Source organism: Octopus bimaculoides, chromosome 19 (genome assembly GCF_046866305.1).
Source record: "Octopus bimaculoides isolate indiv1 chromosome 19, ASM4686630v1, whole genome shotgun sequence".
Lineage (NCBI taxonomy): Eukaryota > Metazoa > Mollusca > Cephalopoda > Octopoda > Octopodidae > Octopus > Octopus bimaculoides.
The window spans coordinates 2738660-2751159 of NC_142946.1; the positions used below are offsets into that span (position 1 = coordinate 2738660).

Genomic DNA, 12500 nt, shown 5'->3' on the forward strand with positions numbered 1-12500 from the left:
TACTCACCTTTTTGCATTTGACTCTCTTGTTTTCGACACTTAGCTCGGCGGTTCTGGAACCAGACCTGTAAAGATATTCACATTATTACAGTGGGCCTCGTGTAAATAACCCCAACTTTCAGATTTCCAGCTAAACTTAATTTATCTGTTTATTCCAGCACATTGCTGCCTTTATTAAATTAGCTTCAGTTTTTCTTTCAAATTTCTTTGTGTGTCTAATCGAGCCTCGTGGCTGATACCCAGTTGGTCAATTGCATTAGTGGCATCGTTCACGCATCCTGCTGCAGATTGCCAATGTTAACACGACTAATCCCAGATGGGTTGTTGCCAGTGTGAATGTACAGTGTAGTGTGTGAAATTTCAATTTGACGATAGTTGTATAACAGGAGAGGAGATTGTTTGAGTGAGTGCCTGCCGACGTCCGACTCATTATAGGCTTGCAAGGAAATTAAACAACACAAACAACGACGACAACCCCAACAACAACAACAACAACAACAACAACAACAACAACAACAACAACAACAACAACAACAACCAACAGAATTGCGACTGCAACAACAAAAAGATGGATGAACGCACATTTTTGTCGTTTTATGTCGTTTATTTTTTATTCTCTCCATGGACGAATGTTATTTAGGGTAAAGAGAGAAAATATAGTCACAGAAAGATAATAAAGGGACAGTGGAGGACAGAGTAAGAGAGGAAGGGTCTGATGTGGACCCTATAAACTACTGTGGCTGTAAATGAACGTTTAAGGGTCATTCGAATAGTTTTCCTGTAATTCAGTAAAAAGGAAAAAAAAAATCTATCTTACCGCCCCACCCCCAATTACTGTCAGAAAAAATTGTCTCTTCAACTCATCATACAACGTTGAGTTCTAAGATATACAACATTAAGCGAGGTGATGTGGAGGCATGCATACAAGAACGGACATAAATCAGAAGTTTAGCATTTTTAGGGAAGAAGAATGTTGAGTAATTCCTTTTGGATCGTTAAATATGTTGTCTCCTGGGCTGGGGAGTTAACCTGGTGATGTTCATCCATCTCCACGTTATTGACTACGGACAAATTTCAAGTGAGAAGACAAGTGTGACAACAGAACTTGTAATGTAACACCACTCAAATGTGAAGTGTAACAGAAAAGTAACAGACCAACATGTAACACCACTCAATTGTGGAGAGTAACACAAGAGTAACAAACTAATTTATAACACCACTCAAATGTGGAGGGTAACAGAAGAGTAAAAGACTAACTTGTAACACCACTCAAATGTGGAGTGTAACAGAAGAGTAACAGACCAATTTGTAATACCACTCAAATGTGTTTTTGATGTGACAACAACGACTGTTGTAACATGACATGATGTCGTATGTCAAAGAAGTAACTGCGTATGAGATAGTGAGACATGTGTTTGTGGCTACATGTAATAGTGTGACGCAGATGTGACTGTGTACGAGATAGCGTGACATGTAACTGTAGCTATAAATAATTCAGTGCATCAAAGATGTGACTGTAACGTTAATGTAAGTTAGCTATACAATACGGTGTGTCAGAGATGTAGCTGTATGAGACAGTGGACACGTGACTGTAACTTTATAAGATAGTGCGACACAGATGTAACTGTAGGCGTAATAGATGCTGCCATAGGACATGTTTCTCTGATTTAAACTTTAACCGACATAAAGTTTCCGCTGCTTTAAATCACGTTTGAGTTCAAATTTCACCCGAACCTTCCTGTGACAGGAAACTCTAGTCAATAATATGGACTCAAATGTAATACAGTCGACTCCATTGGTCGGTGGTGGTGGTCATGGGTGAGTAAACTTCTCATTTTAATTAAATGCCTAGCTTCATTTCGTATATTGGCTAATTACTAATTTAAACTAGAGAGAGAGGAAGGGTGAGAGAGATGAGGGTAAGAGAGTGAAAGAAAGAGAAAAAAAAATAAGGGAGAGAGAGGGGGGCAGGGGGTGTAAATGTAATCAATTAAAACAATTAAAAAGCCTGTGTGCAAGAATTGTTAATTTCCATTTGAAGTTTAATGTGATCAACACTTTACCTTAAGTGGACGTTTTCGCAGAGTTTTCATTGCAAATTTTGTCACAATTAATTGTTTATTTAATCAATATTTTGCTTTTTAATTTAAACTAATTATTGTTTCATTATATCACCAGAAGACTCTCTCTTTCTCTCACACACACACTCACTCCCTCTTTCATTCCCTCTCACTCCCTCCCTCTCTCATTTCCCCTCTCTCGATCTACATACAACAGTGTCCAGGCTCTTTCTCACCTTCTTCCCTTCTCTCTCTCTCCCCCTCTCTCTCGTCAGCATCTTCAAAACACAGTTTCAATGTTTTACCGATTCGCAAAAAATCATTACAAAACACATTTTTCCTTCTCAAATCAAATGTCTAATTTATTAATGAGTTTAGTTTAAAAAAATTAGCAAGATTTAAGTCATTGTACGACTTTTAAAGTATTTATGCTGATTATTATTATTATTATTATTATTATTATTATTATTATTATTATTATTATTATTATTATTATTATTATTATTATTATTATTATTATTATTATTATTATTTTTATTATTATTATTATTATTATTATTATTATTATTATTATTATTATTATTATTATTATTATTATTATTATTATTAATTGAATAAGTATCGATTATACAAAAACAGTTCCAATCAATTTTAATGAGAGACCAATCAACTTAATTATTTTGACCATCTTTGAAAATTTGACAGCAATTCCAAGCACGTGAGGAGGGCATTATGTCCAGATGTATAATGTCCACTGGGTACCTCTAATAAATGTAGGTAATGGTCAGATGGTCTGAACCTAATGTCTCTCTTTGTTTGGATTGTGGTCGAATTAAATAGATGTAGCCATTGGTCAGCTAGTCTGGACACGATGGTTTCCCTTGTTGGTATTATGGCCATGCAGTTGAAAGGAAACACTGTCCAAATTCTGGCCATTGACTACATCTTTTGACCTTAACTACAACCCAAACAAAAGTAAATAGGACCAGGCTGTCTGACCATTGGCAATAACTTTTTACTTTGGCCATTTCAATTACATTTTCAGATATTGTTTCAACCGGAAGTAATTATTTTTGTAGATTTTTTACAACAGAAAAGACTAACATATACAATTGTCTGATAAACATACACAAACATATACATACATATATGCATAAATACATAAACACAGCTGTTGGGAGAGTTTCCACGTGGTCGTTCGACTTTCGGGAATAGAAACTAAATCCCCGTCAACTCACATCACACCATCTAAAAAACTGACATATAGACTAGTGTATTCCTAGATACATTATGTCTAAAAATAAACAGGGTTAGAATGCCTTCATTATAGATTTGCTCTGTCACAAAAGATCTGGGACTATACAAGAACATATACAGCTATACATAAACTCATACATACATGCGCATACCTAGTCGTACTAATACGCGTGCACACGATGTACAGTGGCAGAGATAGATGTCAGAGGTGTGTAGGGATGGCTCTAGTAAGAGGACAAAGGGTAGGAGGCGTCGAAAGCAGATATGTGAGGGTAATGAGTGATGGCAGATAAGAGAAGTTGTTAATGATAAGGTAATAGCAGTAGGAAGATGTATCTCAGGGAGGCAGAGAAAGAGGTGGTTGGTGGAAAATAAAATGGGAGAGGATGATATTGAGAAAGAGGAAATGGTCTTGAAAGGAAGTGGTCCCAAGGAGAGGGGAGGTAACTGGTAGCATAAATATGGATGAAGGAAGTACATATTCTACTTTCATATGATTATACTCACTGAATAGGTGCGTCGTTAGGAGAGAGGAGGGATGAGTGTTAGGAAGATGAGAGGCGAGGACAGAGTGAGTAAAATGGCAAGGTCCAGTGAGTACATAGTCATAAACATAATGCTTTTGGGACTCCAGTTTCGTCGAGGCGGACGGGTCTTCTCGAGCACAGTGAAGTCATCTCAATCCTTTGTCTTCTCCTCTGAGGTGCAATATCCTGGAGGTCAGACTATCATATAGCACTGCTAGTCATGCTCAAGCATCGTAAACTCAAGACACCCAGCTTTGGTCTGGTGATGGTGGTGACGACAAAGGCTGCTACCCAACAACCACAATCTTCCAACCCGGTTAACATTGACGTAATTTTGCTCTCAAAGTTTGATTCAACATGAACGTATAGCAGCAGACACTTCCGCCAAGCTTTCGTACTGTAGAACTGAACCAGAGACCCCACGATTACGCAACGAACTTCTTAGCCACACGACTATATCTGTTCACACACACACACACACACATACACACACACACACACACACACACACACATGCATACATGCATACACACATGCACATACACACACATACACACATATATGTGCATGCATGCTTGTGTGCGTGTGTGTGAGCGTGCGTGCGTGCATGCGTGTGTGTGTGTGTGTGTGTGTGTGTGTGTGTGTGTGTGTGTGTGTGTGTGTGTGTGTGTGTGTGAATTTCTGAGTCTATTGTACGAGTGTAGAGGTTATCGCTATTGTTATGTATTTCATAAAATTCCCGAATGGTTGACTGGGAAGTTCCCATTGATAATGAGAAACATCCTTCCACTAGGCCCTCCCCCACCCCCCATAACCGTGCTACATCATCCAATGAACGTGTTTGTTCCTTACTGAACGCCATAATTGAACTGCTTCCAGTTTAAACGCAAAACTCGCTGGAAACGGTAAAACCACTCTCTACAGTCAATAGCTTCATTTTCTTTCTCTTTTTATCTTCTTTCGCTACGAAGAAGAAAAATCGCAAGAATTTAGTGTGTTGCTGTCAAACACAATAGTTTTAATCTGATTGGAGCTCAAATACAGTGGCAGAACGATCACCAAGCGCCTGGACAACAGTTATCCTTCTTTTAAATGAAATTAATGATTTTGATAAGAAAAGCCATCGCGAAATAACTTTATTAAATTAGTTGAAAATAAGGAGACAACTTATATAGATTTAATATCGATAAATAGACGGTGTTGATTTTAAACCAATACAGAAATACGTCTATAATTGAATTTATTAAGTAGAAGAGTGAACCCACATTAAGATATATCACCAGATTACTATATTAGCGTTTCCCCTAGAGACAGGCGAAGCGAAAGAAAGGATCTAGAGAACTGCTGAAATGTGTTGTGAGCAGCGCTCTTACGTACGATCGACCGCCAACATGCCTCAGCCACTCGCAAAGCGTGCTGTAGCTTCCTTTTTGCATTTCTTTAAATCGTCCAATTAACATTCTAATTGCAGAATTATTTGAGGCGATTATTTAATATTTTCCTAACGGAGCATTAATCATGGCTCGCACGAAGTAGCTTTTCTCTTCAGCCGAACGCCTCTTGCAGACTCATGGACGTTGCTAGCTGTCATGGCGGAGAGTGAACGACGGACAGACGATGGGAGGTGCGGGGAGAGTAAGAGTAGAAGGAGAGTAACCGTTGATTGATTGCGCAGTAGTTTTATTCTGACAACATATAATATCAGATATAATTTTTGTGTATGTCGTCAACAGTACATATTTTAATATTAGCAATAAAGTAATGTTGCTGAGCTGTTGTATTTATTTCATTTATTTATTTATTTATTGTGTCATTCTGCGCGGGTTTGGACGAGAGGACAGTCCCGTGAAAGTGTGACAGTGGTGACAAACTCTGTTACATTTTATTAGCTCTGACACCCACTTTCACCGACTGCGTCGTCTGTCATTGGAGTGTCAACGCGTTACCTGTTTCAAACCCTAGTCTTTCTCCCTTTCGGCTTCGTGCCAACTCTGGGACTATCAAACACAAATAAAGCAAGGATATTCTAAAATTCTGCACATTGCCGCGCGAAGTCAAGGCTTGGATGTGACTATGCATGTGTATATATATACGCATGTGTGTATGTACGTACGTACGTACGTACGTACGTACGTATGTATGTATGTATGTATGTATGTACGTATGTATGTATGTATGTATGTATGTATGTATGTATGTATGTATGTATCTATCTTCGCTTTTAATTTACTGAATTCTTCCTTAGAGAAGGATTTGGTTTCTAAGAAACGAAGCTCGATCGTTAAAGTTTGGATAACAAGAACGCTTTTATATATCGAACTTTTGGAAAGTCTTGGATATTTATGAAGTTCGTATTAGCCGCTCTCTTTCTTTGCTCAAAAATCCTAGCTTCTTCAGACGGAGACTTAAGCATTTACTGACACCATTAAGAGTGCCACTGATTATTGGTTTGTTTCTAGAGAAGTTGAACGTTTTGAAGTAGTCGTCCAAAAGTATTCTCTTCATCTGCAGAGTATCTGTCCATTCTCTATGACTACATATTTTTTTCTGTCCAAAAAAACATCAAGTCTGTCATATTCGGCAGAAGTTTTGATGGGAATATCCATTTCAGTTCTCCTTGTCCTGAAAGATATACATCTATTGGCAGCGGAAATACTTTCTATAAATTTATTTGATGGTAATAAATTATCATAACTAAACACATTGATATTAGCTTCTCTAAATATGGCCTTGGATATTGGCCGTATAGGAAGGTAGGATCTTAATAACGTTTTTGATGGAGTAACTGCTGATCCCATGCACAATGTCATTAACAGAAATGTGACACTTTCGGTTGTGCCTTGGTACCTTAAGGGTTTCGCTGTCGCTTTTGTCCACTTGGGATTTAGCAATGACTATCTCTTGTTTTGAATAATAAAGAAAGTGACGGCGAGCTGGCAGAATCGTTAGCGCGCCGGGCGAAATGCTTAGCGGTATTTCGTCTGCCGTTACGTTCTGAGTTCAAATTCCGCCGAGGTCGACTTTGCCTTTCATCCTTTCGGGGTCGATAAATTAAGTACCAGTTACGCACTGGGGTCGATGTAATCGACTTAATCCGTTCGTCTGTTCTTGTTTGTTCCCTCTATGTTTAGCCCCTTGTGGGCAATAACGAAATAGGTATGACGGTCACGAATCGAAGAGAGGTTGAACTTCATGGCAATATTATTGGCATACACACATACACACACACACACACACACATATATATATGCATATATATATATATATATATATATATATATATATATATATATATATATATATATATATAGAGAGAGAGAGAGAGAGAGAGAGTTACTTACATATACAAATATATGTATATATATATACATATATACACACACACAAATACACACTTGCATATATATATATATATATATGTGTGTGTGTGTATAGCAGTAACATACAGACAAGTATTCTTAAATATTTTATGGTACCAATACAAAGGCGAATATGTTGAATACTTGTTAAATAGTGTATATAGAAGAGAATAATATATATACAGACAGGTGAGGGTGTTTAATAGAGACCTGAACAGACATGATGACGAAAACTGGAGAAATTGATGTTTGGAGAGAAACCATTCTGACTTTCAGTTTAAATAGAGGAATATACTTTCTCCTTTAACTCTGAAGACCTTTTACAGAAACAGGAATCAGAAACGATTTTGAATACATTTCTGATGTTTTTCTGATTATCCAAATGTATTATCAGAGACGTTCTATCCATGAACATCCTGTCTTATGGTACTCAGGAACACTGCTTTGTCTAATGTGTCATTAAGGCGGCGAGCTGGCAGAATCGTTAGCACGCCGGACGAAATGCTTAGCGATATTTCGCTCGTGGCTACGTTCTGAGTTCAAATTCCGTCGAGGTCGACTTTATCTTTCATCCTTTCGGGGTCGATAAATTAAGGACCAGTGAAACACTGGGGTCGATGTAATCGACTCATCTCCTCCCCCAAAATGGCTGCCCCTGGGGCAAAATTTCAAACCATTAAGATAGTAAATTGTTTCTAATGGTTGTCATTTGCGGTGTTAATGCAGGTGAGGGCAATGTTGGATGTGCTATCGAGGACGGTTATAATGGTAGTTGATGTTTGTGAGGTGGTGGTGGTGGTGGTGGTAGTTATTGTGGTAATGGTGGTAATGGTGATGGTTGTGGTGGTGGTGATAGCTGTGGTGGTGGTAGCGAAGTATATCTATGAAGAATGCGATATGCAAAGGAACCTGGTCAAATCGATATCGTCGACACATTTGAATGCTATCGTTGGCACTCTGCTGGTTCTTATTTAACCGTTTGTCTCTCACAACGGAGCCTTCCTTTTTAAGATAGGTACTATGAAGAGGTACAATCCTTCGACACTTTAACATCAGTGCTGCATTTAAAACTTACTGTGTACACAGAGAAACTGCTTCGATATATTTTGTCTTGAACCACAACATAAAGAAAAACCCTTCCCCGGGTTAGGAAACATTACTTTGGCGAACATTTATCCGGCATTCTTAACATTTAGCCTCTTAAGATCTGCGAAATATTTGTTCTTTGACAAAGAAAAATTCAGGAGTAAAGGAAAGTACGGAAACCATGAAGAGATTGACAGGAATAAACCAATAAGGAAGCTGGAGATTAGATCGATTTTCGGCTTAAAGGATATAAATTAACTGGTCAGGAACAGCAAGTCAAAATATATTACCCTTTGTCTGTGCAGTCTCCCCAATCGTCTCGACGTTTTCACTGATTCTCATCGATTTTCCCATGTGTTACAAGGAAATATTATCATTTTGTCGAAATTTCCTTTTCATTTGATAATAGTTTAATATAAATCATGCTATTATTATAACCACCAATGCATTTATTATAACCAGGAGTAACAAGAACGACGAATTCCTATCACTGTCATGTGAAAATAGATTTTTTTCTTAAAGAAATTCTTCAATGCTGTCAAATTATTCCAGAAGTTTGTTTCCTATAATTCAAAATATATGAGAGAAAAAATACAAATCGCCGAGTTAGCACTTTGCATGAAAACCCACCACCACCACCACCACTACCAATGTGGGGTGTTTATGAATTTTATATATAATTTATCATTACATGAAGATGAACGGTTATTTGAACGTTAAAAGACCTAATTGTGATTCTGTTTATCAATGCTATTTATAACGTTATATATATAATATTATAATATAGATATAATATATTACAGTTACTGTCATATGATAATGGCGGCTGTCTATTTTCGTCACTGTAAGTAATACTACGTAAGGGGGCGCGCGCGCACACACACAATAATTACAATTTTACTTTATTCAGATTTCGTGGTGTCTCAACAAAGGAAGAATAATGAAATGAATATTAATTTTTAAATCAAAATTATTTAAATTAATATAAAATTACACAAAACAAATTTCTCATCTGCATATTTGTGGTATATATGATATCAATGACGAAAATATTAACTGCTAATTGATTTATAATGCAACTTTATCTGATATAAACAACAAAAGCTGAAAATATTGACCCAACCATAATCGGTCACACGAGAGGTAACACGAGAGCGAAGACATATAAACACTAGTTAGTCCCGGAAGTAAGGTGGACCTTAGATGACCAGTGTTGTCTCCCTTTGGAGATGGACACGAAAAGAAAGACACACTGGCAATTTATATTAATTGGTGATATTTACAGAATGTCATTAATTATCACCGACGTAAAGGCGGCGAGTTGGCAGAATCGTTAGCGCGCCGGACTAAATGCTTAGCGGCATTTCGTCCGTCGCTAGGTTCTGAGTTCACATTCCGCCGAGGTCGACTTTGCCTTTCATCCTTTCGGGGTCGATAAAATAAGTACCACTTGAACACTGGGGTCGATGTAATCGACTTTTCCCCTCCCCTAAAATTTCTGCCCTTGTGGCAAAATTTCAAGCCATTAATTATCAGCGACGGAAGCAGTTTTAATACGAAAAGGTAATCTTTATATCCAACATAAAATGTATATCTTATTAGAGTACTTTATTACTTGTTATATCTTATTAGAGTACTTTATATCTTATTAGAGTACTTTATTAGAGTACAGATCACTTTAATAACTAACAACCTGTTTACCAATCAACTGATCTCGATCAAAATATTAGGAAATGATAAAAATAAAGATCAAAACTCGGCCCCACACCATTTTATAAACACACACACACACACACACATTATTCGAAATCTGTAACCTTGCTGGTTCTAATGCTAAATGTTTGGTAGCTATTTCTGGCAGTTCGAAACTGTATTGTTATAGTAACTAAAATATCTGAAACTTAACGATTAAAAAAAGAAGAGAAGATTGTGGAACGTTTGGTAATATTTAGTAGAGCAGCTAGTAATGGTGAGCGAAATATAATAATAATTCCAACGTTAAGTGTCCATTAATTTCATACTCAAGTTCTTCAATTGCTGGCTAATGTCACTTTAGTTTCATTGACCTTCAACTCATAAAAAATAACTCTCGTACCAATACCTTGTCCATTATCTACGCCCAGAAATAACTGCAGGATGTTATTCAAATGGGAATGTCCGGTCTCACACCGGAAATCGGAATTGGTTTTCACAATCACTGTTCCTGCAAATGATGATGATGATGGTGTTTGCTGCTACTATTGTTGTTGTTATAGCTACTGTCTCACTTCTTGTTTCAGTGCAACACACAAGCCATTCGGTTCATTTTCAAGAACCCTATCATATATTACTATATGTGTGTGTGTGTGTATTCACACACACACACACACGTTTGTATGTATGTACGTATGTATATACGTATGCATGTCCCTTTTCTTTCAATGCTTACTGGATCCGGAGGAAGGGTCAGAGATGGTGTGAATTAGTGTTAAAACTGTAACATATCTGTGTAAAATTGTGCCACGTCACTTCTGGTTTCGGGCTGAGTCTTCCTTTAAGGAACCTTTCACGACTTTAATCGTCTTAACTCTATATCAAAAATAACATCACTTATATTTCTTCACTAAACCCGCCGATTACTAATTACAATTCTCATTTAAACATTTTCAAATTGCAGATGCGGCACAGCGGAGACACTTTCCTAACGTTGACCCCCAGTTCGTGGCCAAAGCTTAATCTTGCGCTGCCAGCATAGTGCGCTCGGTCTCTTTTTTTAGGGTTCCTTTCATCAGCCAGTCCCACCTATGGTTTCCAGCAACTTCTGTTTTTGGCTACACTTTCAAAGGTTTAATTGTTGAAGAATATCCGTTTCTGCTCTAAGGACAAGGCCCGACATTTTGGGAGAGGGACCAGTCAATTAAATCGACCCCAGTACGCAACGGGTACTTAATTTATCGATCCCAGAAAGGATGAAAGGCAAAGTCGACCTCGGCGGAATTTTATTGTAGTAGTAGTAGTAGTAGTAGTAGTAGTAGTAGTAGTAGTAGTAGTAGTAGTTGTTGTTGTTGTTGTTAAGCTGGTGAGCTGGCGGATAAAACGCTTAGCGGCGTTTATTCCGTCCATCTTTACGTTATTAGTCCAAAATTCCGCTGAAATTGCTGGCCTTATGCTGGAATTTGAAACCAAGACTAATAATAATTCTAGCTTTTAAATTATTTTTCATACTTAATGAATATTAATTTCTAATAGTCAACATACAAACAGCATACAACATATTATAATTCCTAATATAGACAACATACAGACGACACATTGTGTGAGCGTCTGGTACTTCATGTTTAACATGTCGGAAAGTAGGAAAAGATATAGTCGACATTAGTAAGATTAGAACTCAGAGCATAAACGGCCGGTTGTAACTAAATACAAGTCATTTAATCTTGGATCTGTCATCAACTCCCCTCGCTCCACCATCTAGTCCGGCATCATCTGTCTGTCATCCGATTCTCTCATCCGCCCTCTCTTATATAGAATGAAATAATATAAATAAAAGAGATTGTTGTATAATGTTGAATGAAATGTAAAAGTGTTACTTGTGGAACTTAATTTTCTACAGGAAAACATCGAGAAACAATATCAGATGTGATGATTCGCTTTAAGTTGTGTGACAATGGGAAAATATGAAAGATTTCTGTGTTAGATAATAAGTTTATTCACTTCTTTATAAAGATATTTTCAATAGAGATATCTCAGGTGTTGTGTTTGGTCGACAATAATTCTCTAAAGACAGGATATGTGCACAAAAAATGGAAAATGTAACTAAGAAGTTCTGTAAAGAATTGAAAATGGAATCTGAACAAAAAATTGATTGAGGAAGAAAAATGTTTATCATTGAAAAAAAAAAAAGAATTTTTTTTTCAAAAGATTCCATCAAATTGTTTTCATCTTTTAGTAATTTTCAGTTTTATTTCTCACATGAAATGATTGAGAAATTTGTAATGTTGTTGTTTTATTGAAGAGAGTGTTGTGTTCGAACCCTCTTCTCACTTACAACTTTGCAAAAGCTGGTAGCAACATGAAAGCGAAGTTGTTTGCAATTTCCTCCATGTTGGAAAGATGCGGGTCTGACTCGACACACAGACAGACGGTGGCTGGGTAAATGAAGCAGGCAGAAGTGATGTAACAGTAGTGTGACGTCATAGGGAACAGAGGTTTAGTTCAATGATTAGATCTGG

General features: G+C 37.2%; 1 protein-coding gene across 1 annotated transcript in view; it reads right to left on the minus strand.

Moving 5' to 3' along the window:
- Positions 1-12500, minus strand: part of LOC106882691 (short stature homeobox protein 2) — a 111209-nt gene that overhangs the window by 11952 nt on the left and 86757 nt on the right. The window contains exon 3 of the mRNA XM_052974853.2: positions 8-65. Within this exon, the coding sequence (XP_052830813.1) occupies positions 8-65 (58 nt within the window). The remainder of the gene's footprint in view (positions 1-7; positions 66-12500) is intronic.